A 17,079-nucleotide genomic window follows, 5' to 3' on the forward strand; every position below is an offset into this window, starting at 1 on the left:
GCAGCGGAAGTAACATCAATCTATCAGGAGTGTTACCTTGTCATACCAGTCTGCTCTAGTCGGTTGGTTCTTCTTTGGTGCGAATTTGACATTCGGGAAGGGGGAAAGACAAATAGAGAAAGAGATGACAAGAGGAGAATCTCCTGAAGGATTGGTTGGTATCTTAGCTGCTCGCACTTACAGGCAGCGTTAGTTTCGGTGGATCATACTCGGATATCATATACCTTGTCCATCCACCGTCGGTTATTTCTGCTCAGGTCGTGCAGTTGTGTCGATTGCTGGTGGTATATCGCATAAGCATGTGACCCTCCAGGTATCTCTACGACAAACAAGACCTACGAAACCCCCCCCCCGCCGCAGACTATGTCGTTAGTCTTGATTCTCGCATACCTATCGTACATTTATATCACGGATCAAGGAGCAGACGTCCCCCAGCTGTACAGACAACCCCTTCCCCGGAAAATCTTAGCTAAACGAAACCCAGACCCCTAGCTAAACGACAACGACCCCAAAAAGTCCGTCGCATTCAACGCTTCCGGGATCTCAGGCCTCACCACCTCCTCCTCTCCCTCCTCCTCCTCATCCACATACTCCTCCTCCCAAGCCGTACTACTTAAAAAGCCCACCTTAGCCATGTACCCCACCAACGCTGCCACGCCGCCCACAACCACCGCGACCGACAACCAGACATCCTTCTTATAGCTGGTCGCATGCTTAGCCAGCGCGGAACGCTCCTCGGGCGACAGCTCTGCCTCCTGGGCCAGCGCAACCTCGCGCATGCGCGTGTTGACGCGGTAGTCCCGCCAGACGGGGGTCGCCTCCGCAACCGTGTTCCAGATGGTATTGCCGACGGTCCGCCAGTGCGGCCGCTCGGTAGGGCGCCATGGCAGGGCGTCGTTGGCGAGCCACGCCGTCTGCCTGTCGCGCACCCACTCCACCACGCGCGGCGCCTTCTGGCGCATCGCCTCGCCCAGCCACGCCTCCTGCAGGTGCTCCGCGCCGAGCGCCGCCAGGCACCCGTACCCGAGCAGCAGGCAGTCGACGCTCGTCGGCCGGTCCCCGCCCAGGAGATACTGTTTGTGCGCCGGCAGCATGGCGGCCAGCGGCTCGAACGCCGCCGCCGTGACCGCCTCCATGCGGAAGCGGTGGCTGGGGACAAGCCCCGAGGTGGTCGCAGGGGTGGTGGCTTTCAGGAGCGGGAGGGAGGCTGGGAGGCGGCCCGCGGCGACGGCGGCGGAGTGTTCGCGCTTGCGGTCCTCTTCCAGGGCGACAAGGTCCAGCGACGACAGGCCGAGGTGGTCGGAGGCACGCTTGGCGGCGGCGCGGTGTTGCGGCGGGATCAGCCAGGTCGAGGGCCAGCTGAGGATCTGCGAAGAGTAGGCGGGGAGGACGGAGGAGTAGTAGTTCTGGCTAGTGACGTAGAGAGAGAGGGCGAGGAGCGGGGGGAATTGTGTGTCGAGGAAGGAGGTGAATCTGTTTGTGAATGATGGACGACTTAGTACTGGGTCATGTCCTCAATCACTGGGGGAGGGGGGCAACGTACGCGATACTATCCGCTCGATCGAGTCCGGTCAAATCGGCGTCCAGATCCCAGTCGCCCGAGGAGTATTGGCGGAGGTAGTCGACTATGTTGCGGAAGTGGGAGACCCAGGTGTTGCCATTTCGGAGGGCGGGAAGTTCGTCTGTTTGAGACAACCAGAATCAGTTTACTTGCCTTCTGAGCTAATCTTGTCGCAAGCAGGTGATTCTTGCCAAGGGGCATACTCACTGGTCGGAGACACCGAGGGATCGCTACTTGCGACGAGCACCCACGCGTCCTTGGGCAGGGTGAGAGATAAATAGGCAATGGTCGCCAGACATTGCGCGTCAATGGATGGCAGCGAGAACGCCGGCCCCCAGACATGGAGTTTCAAAACCATCTTGGCTGTTGAGAGGCTGCGCGTGCCGATGAATCGCCCGGACAAGGCTGTTGCGGTGCCGGTGCAAAGGTGCATCGGACTTGTTGATCGCGACCAATCACGTGCAGATTGCCTTATCCCGCACGGTCTAATGCCTCAGGCACCAAGGAGCGGACTGTTTCATGGTGTGCTGCCTGAGGCAGACAGAAACGTGCACCGGTGGCCATGTTCTACCATCTACTCGTAACCACTATCGATCATCCAAGACCACCAGGATCCGATGGTCACAAGAGACGGAGAAGAGGGGCACGGGCTACTTGATCAGCCTGGCCTACCATCTCAAGTAGATTAAACACGGTTTCAATATGGCGTTATCGGGATGTATGATAAGCGAGGGGGAGGACGAAACACATGACACTGACAATTCCGCAAGTATGAGCAATTTAATCTAAACCCTCGTCTGGCAGTCGGAATTCTAGTCAATGCAACCAGCAACACGAGCACATCATCTCCCTCCTGACACCCCCCGGTAGCTAGGGATCGCTAAGACACCATCGGAGGAGGGAGGGAAAGGGGTGAGGGGGACGATCGAGTGATAAGCAACCACCGCCACACCACAGGATTAGGCACTTATCACGCTACTCATCTCTATTCTCTGATTTACGGGAAGTAGTAAATGACAATCGCATCCTCCCGCGTCGAAGCGATCAGTACCAGGCAAAAGCAAGACACCTCATTCCTGCTTTTCCTACCTGAACTAATAGGATAATGGAAACCACCCACACTTCCTGAATCGACGAGCCGCAGGTACAACACATCAAACGCACTGGCGCTGCTCTAGTTCGTACTTCGTAGCGAAGGAGGAGGAGATTTGAGGGGGGGAGGAAGCAAGATTTCCAGCTGGTGCTGCGGCCTTCCAAATAACTTAAACATCCAGGTACTCCCGGAATAAGGAACTCAATTGCCCGTTCCCGACCATACAAGAGAGCACATGGCAAATGGCATGATATCCGTTTCAGCGAGCAAGTGCGGGTAAAAGTGGGAACGTGCCTGGGCCGCAATGTGTTCAAGGGTGGGTGTGAGGTTTGAAGGGAGGGAGGGAGAGGCAAGGGCTGGAGAGGGTGTGTGTGTGTGGGACTGTGAACATAAGGAAGCTAGAAGTGGCGTTAAACCCAGTCCGGTATCCCCTCCCCGCGTTCAAGGCCAGCCGGGGTCAGGATACTAAAAGGTCTGGTCAGTTGACCTCCTGCGATCGGACATGCCGGGCTAGACACGTTGTTGTCGTGGACAGACAATGGATGATGGTCGACTTGAGGAGAAAACTCTCTCGATGGCCTAGAGGGTAGATTCCCAGTTAAAAGAAAAAAAACAAGGATACGGGGACATTATACTAACGGTTCAACCAGTTGCAATCAGTTTCACCCCCGCTTGCTTGAATTCTTACCAAGGGATTGGAAGCGGATTCGGTCCAGGGATAGTCAACAACTTAAGTCAGTGACTGGAAGTCAACAACTCGGTGGCTAAACTTACTGAGTCTTCGAGCTGATTCATGGACCTGTGGCAGTGACTGTAGCTTATCATGATCACATCGTCAGATTGCCCTATTCAGATCATCAGGCTCTCGGATTCCCTGTCATACATATGCATGCCAATTGATAGTGCATGTGGGTGGATCAGCTCACCGGACTCTCCACTATCCGTTGCCTGCCCATTATGATAATCCCAATAGCACTAGACATAAGTCATGATCCTACGGATAAATAGCAAAAGGAAAAGCACAGTACAGCCTCGTCTCTAATCCTTCTCCTCTATCTCCTCCTCACGGACCCAGCGCCCAGCGCGTGCCACCTCGGGAGCGGCTAGAGAAAGGTACATACCAGGCTGCCTTCAGCTCCCGCTAAGGCGGAAGCGTCATCGGCCAAGATGATGATCTCGTAACCAGTGATTAGGATGATGATAGTCATCGGCAACGTCATCCAGGCGGCTGTTTGAGTCATAGTTCCGCTTTTACGTCTTGTTTTGTGTTATCAGGTGCGAGAGTTACAGATCATCATTTGTAAAAGCGGGGAAAGAAGAAGATGGTCAGTGAGGTTGGCTGCTTCATCGAGCGATGGTATCATGATCCCTGTTGGGCCGGGCATCACTCAGCGCAAGCGGCCGTCGATCCTCAATTTACGAAAGGAAAATCCCGTTGATCCGCCGTTTTAATGCGGCCAATGGGACTGTGTCGGCTTACAATGAGGTGTTTACAGATTGAAATGATAAGTAATAGTTAGAGGGTAAGCAAGTATGGTTAATCTCATTAGGCGATGTCAAACCGCGCGCGCACAGTAAGATGCGATATGCTGGTGGGTATATTAAGTCTATTATACATGCACGTGGAATCAAGAGGAAGCTCAGACCCTTCAAAAGACGAAGATAAGGAATCGGAGATGGTACAAGAAGACAGGGCCGGATGAAGAAAGTAAAAGAGAAAAAGAAAAAAACCCCACCGATGATTAAAAGTGGTAGGCTTGAGAAATGCAAAGGTGAAACCATCCGCCAATAGCAATGCATGATGGAAACACACCAGACAGATCAGCGCATTGACATCCCCCCAGCGCAGTGAGGATGAGTACGTGGGAGAGAGGGGGCCCGGCAATCCAAGCAGGATCCGAGACTAAGGTATCTCACATGGGAACCGAGCGGGCGGGGGAGTCGTGTCGTCACCGACTCTAGCGGGGTTGCATATATGGTGGAAAGGCTGAGGGACCCACGAATAACCGTGCGACCCGCCCTGGTCCAGACGAAACACATGCCACTCCATCCATAAGAAGGTAAGGTAGTTTCCAGCTGGCAACAGTCGTTGCAGGATCGGAAATTCAAGCGGCAGGGTCCGCTGCTCGGTCCACCGGGCCACGTACGAGCTCCGGGAGTGATGATGTGTTGATGTCGCAACATTCAAAGCGCAATTGCCGGGTTCGAGAATTGGAGCAAAAGCGCCTGCGCTTTTGGTTTCCAGAATCGTAGAGAAGTGAAACTTCTCGGCCACAAGAGAAGATTCGGTCAGATGCTGTCGCGTAGTCCCGAAAGTTGATAGAGTCAATATGCAAGAGGTGGTTTTGAAGCGTGTTGAATAAAAGGCGTATGTGGTAAAAAGCCGTAGTGCGGGTCCCAAAAACGAAATCGTCATATCCATGCCAAAGGGTGCAGCTCCCATATCATGAGCGATTCGAACCGGCCCCCTTGATCGAGTAAATCATCAAAGCGCGGAAGATGCGAGGAAGAGAAGCCGGTCCGAATCAATTGGTCGTCAGGTTCATATCGAGATGGTACACCCCTTTTGTTTACTTAGGGAGCGGGGGAAGAGGTCCCTTTGGCGGAGGGCCGGGGCAGGGAGGAAATTGAGAGGTAGCAATGGAAGGCATTGTGATGTGATGTGGTTGTAGAGGGCCGAAAGGGGTGGTGATGGTAGTGTTGTTGAGGCAGAGGATGAGGAGTATTTGCCGGGTGGTGAGAGTGGTCGATAGTGGTGATGATACTTTGAATGGTTTCAAGATCGTTGAGGTCTAGGAAGAAAGAGGAAAGGAAAGTCTTCAAGTCGAGGTTCCAAGGAGCCTAATATATACACTTGAATCTGAATCTCTGTCGCAGTGTTGTTTTTTCGTTTTATTATTTTTTTTCCCTTAATCGTTTTTTAAAATTATTTTTAATTTTCCTTTTTAATTCTATCTGGACGAGCAAGAAAAATCACCGACTAAGAATGATTGGCGTTCGACGGGCAGCGCGCGCGCCAGGAAAATCAACGATCAAAAAAATAAAAAAATAAAAAATAGGAAAAAAAAACATATCCCCCATTTAATATTAAGGACGTAACCCCTGTCGGGAACAGGAGAGCTGAGCTCCACTCCGGACAGAAGGGAAAAAAAAACCGAACGACGTCAGAATCTGACGGTTCTTACACTAGTGTCATACCGAGTGGGCTGCCAGATGGGAAACAGATTGGCAATCCGATGGGAAGAACCCCAAAAGGGAAATTCCAGAGAAATTTTCTAGAAGTTCTTCTCCGTCCTCTGTTTCCCCTCCCCTTCTCGTCCCACTATCGGCTGCCCGGGGTTTGTAACTACGATTTCGCCTCCCCCTTTTTTTTTGTTTCTGTTTAACAAACTTGCTCCGCAGGTTTCATTATTGATTGACTGCGCATGAGGGTTGCGTATGGAGACTTGAGAGCTTAATCTTCATTGAAGGTTCCTTTGCCCACCCCTCCCCCTCGTTGCAGAAATAAGTCTTGCTCAGTCTCAAACCTAATTGAATGTGTCGGAGGTACCCGACAGACAACAGATGCAGTAAGGGTTACGAAGTCGACAAACGGTCAATGGCTTTGTCGACTTTTGGTACAGAGGAGATAGAGAAATTCTTCCATCCATCTGACCGACCCAACAGAATCAAGAAGATCAACAACAACAGAAAGGAAATAGAAACCGAGCGGCGCCAGAGAATAGAATAGTTCACTTTTTTCTGGAAGTATTTCCAGGGCAGCAAGAGGGAAAATTACAGAGTAACAGTGAAAAGAGGCACCCACGAACGACCCACACTCCCTTGCTGAGGGTGTGTGAGTCTGCCGCATGTCAATATGTTTGCCTGTTAATGTCTTTCCGCCGTGTTTATTCCAAGCAGCCTTGGGATCTGGTTATCTTGCTTGTAGCCCTTAACGTTTTCTAAGTTCTATCCACTTCTGGTTCTTCCGCCTTCGACTCCAAGCGCCAGCCTGATGCTAAGTCAGAGAGATCGATGTAGAGTATAAGTTACATTGACTTCGCGCTTCTCTCGTCTTCTACTGCCCTGAATTAAGACTGACAGCCGCATTGACCCTCAGTTGCAATTTGCTCATAGTTACGTAAATGACCCAGGCTGAAGAAATAATTACCGGCCATCGCGATAAAGCGATTGAGTCATCATCATCATCCTCATCGCCAAAAGATGCTCAAAAAGATAACGACCACAATTGAGTCCTAACAGCAACACCTTCCCCACCCCACAACCATCGACCAGGATATATGCGCGCGCGCCAGCACCAGCGCTCAGGCAACCTCAATCCCTGATTTGCGTCTGATAGGCTTGCGGGATTGGGTGAGAGAGAGAGAGGGGGGGGGACTAGCAAGTTTCCCCTGCCATGGCGACACGTGCCAGTTTGTAGATCCTTTTGAGTGAGAGAGAGAGGGGGGTGGGGGAGGAGAGTGGAAGAAGGGAAGGAAGTTGGAAACATCATGGAATCTCCCCTCCCCACTTCCAAAAAGCAGGTTGCAAGCTACTCCGTACTTCACGGGAGTACTTACTTGCGGCTGTTGCGGCGAAAGGGCTGCCTTTTCGCCCTTTATGCGTGTGAGACCTCTCATGTACTTCGTAACACGGACAGGAGGGGGGGAGAAGGGAAGATCCTACGACTAGCTCCAGCCAGAGTGCCGGGTCCGGGTTGCACCTCATCAACTGTCTAAATGTCTATCAGCTCCATCTTAGTCGTTCGATTTTCCCAAGCCACAATCCACTCATCCTTCGTCAGATCATCATCCATCGGACCTAGATGTGCAGTTCGCACTGAGGAATGGACTAAATCATCCCGTATACTCCGTACCGTGCCTGAAGTTGTGGCGCCCACAAGAGATTCCAAAACCAGTTTCCGATCGTTGATGTCACCACTGTAGACTGTGACAAGTTACGGAGTACTTACGTTAGAACTAGGACTGACTGACTGCATACTCTGTACACACCTTAAAGGCCTGCGGCGCGTGGTTTGTGGATAGCTGAACAAGGTGTGCCCCGTCCTTGCAGCTCTAGTCAGGGGTGGAGCGACGATGAGGCGACGACTCTCTGGAGTGAATGGTTCGCGAAACTGCATGAGAGGAAGCGAGAGGGCAGAGGCAGAGTCAGTCAGTCAGTCATCATACTGTATACGGAGTACCTAGTGACAGGTCGTTTCATCTGACCCGGGGGGGAAGGCAAAAATTCCTGACCTGCACGGAGTAGCCTTAACCTAAACGGTTTAGTTTGGTGGTGGTGGCTGCTGCCGCACATCGTTTCAGGGGCAGCAGCCCGGGCGGAACCACCAGCAGCAACCAGTAGTAACTCCTACTAACCACCTTCACACTGCACGGAAAGCCTGTAGCAGCCGCATCGCATCGCATCCACAGAGAGGTGTAAGTGTGACACATACACTAACTAAACTAGAGCTACGAACAAGAACCACATCACTTATCGCCGCGAGTCAGTCGTGACATCCCCAAAAGTAGTCGAAACGATAAAAACCTGCTGCTACTGTCGCCCAACAACCCAGGCCTCCCCTTGCAGGAAGGACGGAGCTAGAAATCCATCGCGAACTCAATGTCAAGGTTGTATGGATGGATGTACTCCATAGTCTACTCCGTAGCTGCATACAGCCAGACACATTACAGACTAACAGAAAAAGAGGCCTCGTATTATCCGAGCTTCCGGGGGATTTTCAAATAGTGGAGGGAGCAAGAGGAGGGGAGGGGGCCAAGGGCGGCTGAGCAAGGATTCTGACGTGAAGTGGTGGCTTAATAAGTATCTATCTTTGTCGCTTGTCTGACAACTTACTACGGTGCTAACAACTTACAACCATGAACACTTTCCCCCCAGGATTGATCTATTATTATCAAAAATTATGACCCCGGGGGGTGGGAGGGGGGCCGAGTGACCGAACGATGGGATGAACGAACGGGCGGTTACTATTTCTGGTTTCATTTGTCTTGCCGATAGGTTTGTTGAGTCCTTGGCGATTTGCAGTTCGGTTTACAGATACACCTCTCTGAACGATTTCATCCACGGAACACTATACACAGTTCAAGAGACATGTCATGTCCTGCCTAGCGCCGAGACGTCCGGCTCCGAGGATTCGTTCAACTAATCAGTTACCTGGCTGCGGCGACCAAGGCAGGTAGGCAACAGGCGCCGTTGGCTACAACCTCATTTACGTGAGGGTATAGCTTTGAGCTATTTATCCGAGTAACCTACCCAACTTCTCATGCAATGCAACCTGAAACCTCTGGTCGGCTTTGCAGTCCTGGTTAAATTGAAATCGTGGTGCGGTCACTTCATTCTACTCATCTGGTTTAATTGCGCTGTCTATTGTATGCAAGTAGGTATCTCTGGCGTGACATCAAAGGGATAACTAAGATGAACGAGCTAGACTGGATTGATGCATTGTGCTGCTGCAGCAGCTGGTGCTACTGCAGCTTGCAAGCGCGGGGTGACCTGCAGGTGAATTACTGACTAGGAGCAGCAAGGACAGTACCTGACCCCGTCGGACCCGGGAAGAACAAAGAAAGGGAGGGATGATGATTCTGCACGTCAATCCATTGATGACAATAGAGCAGCTGAGGATGAGGATGAGGATGATGGAGGATGAGAGAGCTCACACCAATCGATCCCGTGAGATATGAGTATCTTCCATACCATACGTAGTAACTGCACCAACCGACCTAACGGGACCAAGTATCTATCTAATGATCAGTCTAACTTAGGGCGGGCGCTTAAAACCACACACTTCAGAAAGCAAGTTACAACTCAGGAGCTCGAAAGTAGTCTAAATGACTCTAAGTCACAGCTTCGGAGTCCATAATCGACCTAGTGCGCAGGCAGTAGCGTGCATGCATGATCTATACTAGTCTCTTACGAGGATGGGCGCGGGTCCTCTTCTTGCGTTTTCTTGTCAGTCTGCCATCTTCGTCTTCTCCGATCGGAATTTCGGAGTATGCCTTGGTGACTCCGATGACTTCTCGACTAATGACTCGAATCTTGAGTACTTCTGTCTTCATGGGAGGTGATGATGACAAGGATGATGAATCACTGACGCAAAACGCATGAGCACATTCTACTCACAGCACCATCCGCGGTCTTCCGGACACTGGGTCAGGAACACTACAGCAAAAGGCTGACTGAAGGACCCTGATCACAGCGAAGAACAGCCACGAAGCAGATTTTCCGGGCCTCCGATATGCCAATGATTCATGATCGATTCTGATTGTTCGGCTCTGAAACCCTGGAACGCGATGGAACGAACACATGGCGAAACCCGAAGAAAATGGAAATTACAAGAGTTTCTGGTAACGGGTGCGGTGGAGGCCACTCAGGCTGGCAATGGTTCCAAGTCAAGGAAATGAGGTTCCCCACTGTTCATTCCGCGCCGTTGGCAAACCAGAACGAAAAAAGAAAAAGTGGGAACGAGAGCAACGAAGCAGGAGAAGGTTCCAGCAGTGGTGTGGCCCTGTCTGTGGACTGCGGAGGCAGCGTAAATCATGGTCAATCACTATCTCTCCTCGGGTATGGGTGAATCCAATTAGCGCTTCTGGTGTTCGGGCAAGAAGGAAAAGAAATCGATGGGAGACATCGGATTGTGATTGTCGTTGTGGCGTAGATCGGAATTTCTGTACTGGAGACTCAGTAGCTTTCTTGATCCGTCATGATCATGTGCCCCTCCCCCAAAGAAGAATAGACTGAATGAAGCACTTTTCCCCATCCCAAAGTCAACTTAACGAATACACTTTGACCTGCACTGCCAGTGTCATTGCCGACGAGTGATTGGCGCCCCTTTCGCGAGTCAAATCATTGCTTAATGCAGGTACTACACACCTTGCTGCAGCTTCGACAATCCTAATTAGAAGTATGCAGCCCCGAGTACGGGGTACTGCCTGCGGGACACACTTGGTCGATCCTCCCTTTCAATCCGCATTCCTCAATCTTCATCAACGCTTTCGCCATCTCGAAACTCAATGTCGGTGTGATCAAGATCCGCTATCTCCAGCGGTGAAGATCAATATCAGTAATTCACACAAACCGAGAATTGTCTCCGCTCTATGGAATGGTACCCGCCCTTCCAGAAGTCCTTCCATTCCACGGTTCACCGCTCTTTAATTAGCAGGAAACGAAGGTCAGATTCTGGAGGGACAAGAAGTTTCCGCGTGGTTTCGACGAATTGATAGGGATCCATTTCGAACCCCCTCCCATCCACCTCCCGCTAATTGCGGGCTAAAAGGCCACTAATTATGATGAGAATCCCGCTAGTCACCAGGTTCCAACCGCCAAGCGCATCGTGGGTTTCGAATGCAACCGATGGTCCACTACGGCCGCCCTCTTCTTGCGCGCGTGCATGCGCTTGTATGTCCTGCACCAATGATGGGTTGGGTGGTTGATACCCTGGCGCAAGTACAGGTTGGGGGCAGCCCGATAGCAAGACAAGGTGCCGACTTGCCCACCTTTGTTGACGTCGAACTTCGGTAATTCCTGTTGTAACTTGTACAACCGTCACGAGTGGTATCCTCGATTGGGCTTTACTTCTCCATCCATTCCGCAGGCCCCATCAGAGCCGCAATGGAATGGAATTGAAAGAAATCCTCCGCTCCGCACTTCGTTAGGCGTTGGAATTGGCTCGTGACTACTCCGAGTCTGTTTAGTCTATCTCCCTGTAGGGCCCTTTTCTCCGATCTTGAAAGAAAACGGTGAGCCAAAATCGAAGGATCCGGCGCCACTTTTTCGTTGGGAAGAGAGAGAACGGGATTAATCGGGTCCATTCGGGGTCAGGTTTCGACAGGATTATCAGCAAGCTATTCTAAACGCTAAGCATGAACTCCTCTCGGCCGGCAATATGCCGACCAAAGTCTCGTTCATGCCTTGTTATCGGTCTCTCATCGCGACTATATCACGGCTCAGTATAGATGTCAAGGAAATTGCGACAACGGCTCTGTCCATTGAGACGTCAAGGTCAGATTCTTGGCATATGCAACAAGCCGGAAGCCTAATCAGCGCTACAAGCCCGCAGATGATCTGGCGTAGTGTCACTGAGTATTGTGCAACTCATTTCCGCCCAAAGCACCGCAAAACGCTATGTGTGGTGTGCTGAAACATTTTCGCTTATAGAGCAGGGCCGAATCAGGCAGCGATGAGCTTAGCGCACAGCTGAGTCGTACAGACCAGAAGAATCAGAGCTACCGCCCTGAGAACGTAGGTTGCACAGGAAGCCATCGTGGACAACGGTGGAAATGGTCTGATAACTCCACAGATTGCACGTAGCACTACCGTCACTGCTGCATAAACGGGTGCAAGGGTGTGTTTCAGGGTAGCCTCGAGGCTGCAGACCCAGGCACTGACGGATATTGTAAAGCTTGCCATAATGCCAGGTGGAAGTCATGATCATCCCACTCTGTCTAATTGAGGCCACAATCAGGGATTCCTGCAAGGCAGGGTTGCACATGCTACCCGCCCCCTGTAGTCATGCAAAGTCAAGATAGACAGATTGCGCGTTGGGTCTGCCGACCATCGGATCCGAGAGTCAAACGCAGGTCTTTCTGCATTGATGAGCCGTCTACCCCGCACATGTTCCCATCAGCTCTTTAGACTCAATCTTCAATCAGGTCACCTTGGGCTTGGGTCGAAATCCATTCTTCCATCAGATCTGAGGAACCAGGCATCAAGCCTACCCTGTCACTTTTACGCGTAACAAGCAGACACAGTACCCAGCCGTAAATGTTGAACCCCTCATAGTTCGTTCTGAACTGCAACTTCTTGTCCTCGGCCTTCTCTGCTTGTAGTACCGAGTCGTCATCCTTCCTCCGTTTAGAAGTGCGCTTGTCGTTCGGGGACTCGCTCCGCTCCTCCGTCGTCCGCGCCCGTTTCCCTCCCGCCTTGCCTTTCTCGTTTGCGCCTGCTTCGGGAATATCCTGCATCTGCAGGTCATTCTCCTCCTCACTTTCGCCCAGAATATGGCCTCCAGCGGTCCCAGCCACAGCTGACTGCGCGGATTCCTTGCTTGGACCCGAGTTCACATCATTTTCAAACTCCTTGTGCCGTGTCAACAGTGAGTGACGAGTCCGAGATTCGCGAAGGAACAGGGCAACTTCGAAATCATCTGCACCGATGGCATGATGTTAGCAAGTCTCATTTTGAACCCCGCTGAAGAGTGAATGTTCTTTCCATCGGACAATTCTGACAGATGATTCCATACCTTCTGCGATGACATCCTTGACTGGTTTGCCCTTCTTTCGGGCAAGCAGTCTCTCGTTTTCTTCGCGCAACTTGGGCAGGACCAAGGGTCGAATGGCGGCGAAAATTCGCTGCAGGACGGGGTCCCGGCTGTTAAGAAGCCATCGAATGTCGGAGGGATTTTCGAGATAAATCCGACACTCGAGCACGGTGTACTTGCTGATCCGGAGGTAGCGGCGAATCGGCGCCATGAGAGCTACGGTCGCGGTTCAAATGGGTCCACGGGTGCGGTTGTGGTGTCGGCGGAGGTAGTCTTCGTGACTTGGGTTTAGGGTATATTTGGTAGCTTCAGGTCGGTAGCTCCAATTGCGAGGACGGGTTGCCGGAATAGAAGGGGTTGAGTGAACGCGTATGTGTTGATGTCATGCGCAAGGAGAGGTGAAGATTGGCGGGGACCGTGACGTGATCCAATCCGGAGCTGCACGCTGCCAAGCGCACCCGGCAAGGGCGGAAGACTGGGCATTAATAGTATGATCTGATTGGTCGTTACCAGCGCGTAAACCATACACTCATGAAGTATTTTGCAGCATAAGAGTTGAAGTAATCTCTTTTCTTCGGGCTTACTCAGAAATTGCATTGGGTGATTGTGGTTTGGAGAAGTGATGTACCATTCAACGAGACCCAACGACCATTTCGTGCAATCAATTGACAATCGATGGTTATTTATGACAATGCCGCTGGAACTTCAGGTTGCTGAGCAGCTAGAATTCCAAAGTAAGATCAGATGCCGTCCCCTATTTTAGGTAAGACCGACACATGTCCAAGCTCTGTATATGAAGATATATATCAAGTTGTGGTTTCTCAAGCGCTTACTAATCGTCACCCACACCGACCCTCCAAGGTCAATGGGCTCTACGTTTTGTGTGAACATGCGACCAACCTCTACGAAGACATAGTATTGAAGTCATGTTTAGGAAGACTCCCACTCGACTCTGTAGACAGGTAGGTACCTTATGCATATAGCGAGTCGGGCATGATATCTAGCATATCAATGTACTAGCACGTGATAGACATACCCCGAACTTGGCCCGGACAAATCACAGTCCGGGAAAAAGGAGGGTCATCCTGTCCGCAAGGTCCTCAGTAGGCCGAGGATTTTGACGTCGCTTTCCTCCAAGGTCCCCATCCACTGCAACGCCGACCCGCACCTTTCCCGGAACAGAGTCGAATTCTTCATCGCCGCCACAATGGCTCTCCTCGACCATTTCCTCTGTCTGCCTGCTTGTTGCACCTGTATCACCTCAGGTGCTCCTCGTCGTCTATCGCCGCGAAGTGTTGGCTATTATTGTGTCGTTAGATCAATTCAATCGCTGCCTTAGTCAACTCCCTCGGGCTTTCACCCCACCGTGCTACCAAGGTCCCCATCGACAGGTGGCTCGTCAGTGTTAGTTTGACGTGGGCATCCTTGACTAGTCTCAACTCTCAAGGACCTTGGGGACAGTCGACGTGCTCGCTGGCAGCCGCACAACCGGATTTTGAGAATTCGAAGAGCGGGGATTGAAAGATAGACCACTTAATAAAGAACGCGGACCTTGCAGACGGACACTGGCAGCATTCTGACACCTTCACATTCCTCCTCCCACGTGCCGTTTGACGCTCTCCACAACCTCTGTCACACTCACCCCGCAATATCATTGGACTTCCTACGGTGTCACTGGCCTTTTAGCTGTCGATCGTGCCACTGAACCTTGTCCTTGAAGGCGGGCCCGTGCCACACAGCGACACTAGCACAGGCCCAAGGAAATTGAGGCGTGGGCGGATTTGAAAAGGACGGTCGAGTTGTGCGCACAAGCATGGACGCTCTTCATACTCTCGTCGCCAGAGACGATGGCTGCTCAACAGGCAACGACTACGACGGCCGGATCGGCCTGCGTATCTCCTCCATCTTCGTTATCTTTGTTGGCTCGTCGTTTGGCGCTATCTTCCCGGTCTTTGCGCGGAGATTCGGTAACACGAGATTCTCGAAATGGGCCTTTTTCGTTGCCAAGTACTTTGGTTCGGGTGTCATTATTGCCACGGCTTTCATCCATCTGTTAGCCCCAGCCGAAGAGGCACTGACGAACGATTGCCTAACGGGGCCGATTACCGAGTATTCCTGGACGGAAGCAATTGTGTTGATGACCATTGTGGTATTATTCTTCGTGGAGCTTATGGTCATGCGCTACGCCCGCTTCGGCCACGGCCACGCTCACGACTCGGACAGTGAAGACGACGACAGCCACCACGTGCATCACCACGCCGGTGCCGAGCAGCCAGTTCCTGTGTCGGAGGACTTCAAAGGCCACATGCCGGGCGAAGACCACCTCGGCCACTCGCGCGAACACCACGACGTCGAAGTGGGCAAGAACCATTCGCACCTCGAGGAGTACATGGCTCAACTGACATCCATCTTCATCCTGGAGTTCGGTATTATCTTCCACTCGGTGTTCATCGGGCTGACACTCGCGGTCACCGGCAGCGAGTTCGTGACTCTGTACGTCGTGATCGTCTTCCACCAGACATTTGAGGGCCTCGGTCTGGGGTCGCGGCTGGCGACGGTGCCGTGGCCTCGCTCCAAGCGCTGGACGCCGTATTTCCTGGGTCTGGGGTATGGCGTGTCCACCCCGATCGCCATCGCCATCGGCCTAGGGGTGCGCAACAGCTACTCGGACTCAGGCGCCACGACGCTGATCGTCAGCGGAGTGTTTGACGCGATCTCCGCGGGGATTCTGATATATACGGCTCTAGTGGAGCTGCTGGCGCACGAGTTCATGTTCAGCACCTCGATGCGCAAAGCACCGATCCACGTGGTGCTGTCGGCGTTTGGACTGTTGTGTCTGGGAGCGCTGCTGATGGCGCTGCTTGGAAAGTGGGCATAACGCCTGATTTGTTCTGTATATAGAGATACCTTAAAAGTTGTTTTATATGGTGCATACATAGAAATAAAGCTGGACTTTATACATGCAGTTTACCGGATTACCGTATCATTGTATAATTTAGGAAAACATGTCGATTGTCTGATCATTTCAACCTGGAATTTACTGTCTGACTGAAGACAACCCACTAAAGAAAATACTACTTACAGCAACCGAACTGGCACTTACTTACATAACTACCTTCTTACCCGGAGCCGTAGAGCATTACCCAGTGAGTAACGGCGGCCCCGAACCATCAAAGCTAGTCCCGCATCCGTCCCGGCCTCCGGCGCCAATTCCCCAACCCAGCTAACTACCTCCATAGGACAAACGTAACCCACAACTCCCCATCCTCCATCCTTACCATCAATCCACTTCATCCACATCTTGCCTCGAAACAAGCAACTCAAAATAACCCCAAAACAACACTTACCCCCCCCCTCCAAACCTAAATATACCCAAGCAAAGACAAAATGCGCTTCCCCTGGCTCACCCTCGCCGCCCTCACCGCGGTGACGGCGACCGCAGCAGCAGCAGACCTCGGCATCGAAACCACCCACCCGGTTGAATGCTCCCGCAAGACCCAGAACGGCGATACCGTGCACATGCACTACCGCGGCACGCTGGCGTCTGACGGCTCCGAGTTCGATGCCAGCTACAAGCGTGGGCAGCCGTTGACGTTTAAGTTGGGGGCTGGACGGGTTATTAAGGGGTGAGTTTCAACCTTTCTCTGGATTTAGGATTGCGCTTTGGGGGAGGGCTAGGAGGGGGAGGGGCTCGGTTTGGGTTGGTTTGAAGTGTGCTTGCTAACCCTTGCTATCGCTCGTCAGATGGGACCAAGGCCTCCTCGACATGTGCATCGGTGAGAAGCGGACATTGACGATTCCCCCGGAATATGGGTACGGGAGTCGCGGCGTGGGGCCGATCCCCGGCGGCGCGACGTTGATTTTCGAGACGGAGTTGGTGGGGATTGATGGGGTGAAGAAGGATGAACTGTAATCTCTTTTCTTACTCGAAGATGTGGGGTTGAATACGGTATGCTGGATTGGCTTTTGTTGGCTTTCTGGAAAAGGGGACTTGGAAGGATGTTTGACCCTCTTCTGGGTGGTCTGATTTTGGGCTGGATGAGTCTGCGGTGATTCTGGTTATTGGATTGTTGACAATGGGACCGGGCAATGTATATGGTTTATGTTTAAGAGGTACATAGTACAAGGTACTATTATTCAATATTTTGGGAAAGTCTAAGGTACTTAAGG

General features: G+C 52.0%; 4 protein-coding genes across 4 annotated transcripts; 2 read left to right on the forward strand and 2 right to left on the reverse strand.

The window, feature by feature from the left end:
* Positions 1–488: 488 nt before the first annotated feature.
* BP01DRAFT_371255 (uncharacterized protein) lies at positions 489–1,919 on the reverse strand (the record flags this gene model as incomplete). The annotated part of the gene is made up of 3 exons (XM_025576657.1): positions 489–1,473; positions 1,544–1,682; positions 1,769–1,919. 3 exons carry the CDS (start codon positions 1,917–1,919, stop codon positions 489–491), a joined length of 1,275 nt encoding a protein of 424 aa, XP_025435066.1.
* A 10,367-nt stretch (positions 1,920–12,286) lies between these two features.
* On the reverse strand, positions 12,287–13,120 carry BP01DRAFT_288540 (uncharacterized protein; the record flags this gene model as incomplete). The annotated part of the gene is made up of 2 exons (XM_025571544.1): positions 12,287–12,795; positions 12,892–13,120. The coding sequence occupies 2 exons, from the start codon at positions 13,118–13,120 to the stop codon at positions 12,287–12,289; spliced, it is 738 nt and encodes a 245-aa protein (XP_025435067.1).
* A 1,308-nt stretch (positions 13,121–14,428) lies between these two features.
* zrfB (low-affinity Zn(2+) transporter ZRT2) lies at positions 14,429–15,862 on the forward strand. Its single transcript, XM_025570394.1, has one exon. The coding sequence runs from the start codon at positions 14,723–14,725 to the stop codon at positions 15,785–15,787; it is 1,065 nt and encodes a 354-aa protein (XP_025435068.1). The 5' UTR covers positions 14,429–14,722; the 3' UTR covers positions 15,788–15,862.
* A 321-nt stretch (positions 15,863–16,183) lies between these two features.
* Positions 16,184–17,058, forward strand: fkbp3 (peptidylprolyl isomerase family protein FPR2). Its single transcript, XM_025574175.1, has 2 exons — positions 16,184–16,535; positions 16,654–17,058. Exons 1-2 carry the CDS (start codon positions 16,297–16,299, stop codon positions 16,820–16,822), a joined length of 408 nt encoding a protein of 135 aa, XP_025435069.1. The 5' UTR covers positions 16,184–16,296; the 3' UTR covers positions 16,823–17,058.
* Positions 17,059–17,079: the final 21 nt, after the last annotated feature.

This window comes from Aspergillus saccharolyticus (genome assembly GCF_003184585.1).
Source record: "Aspergillus saccharolyticus JOP 1030-1 unplaced genomic scaffold BP01scaffold_3, whole genome shotgun sequence".
In the NCBI taxonomy this organism is placed as follows: domain Eukaryota; kingdom Fungi; phylum Ascomycota; class Eurotiomycetes; order Eurotiales; family Aspergillaceae; genus Aspergillus; species Aspergillus saccharolyticus.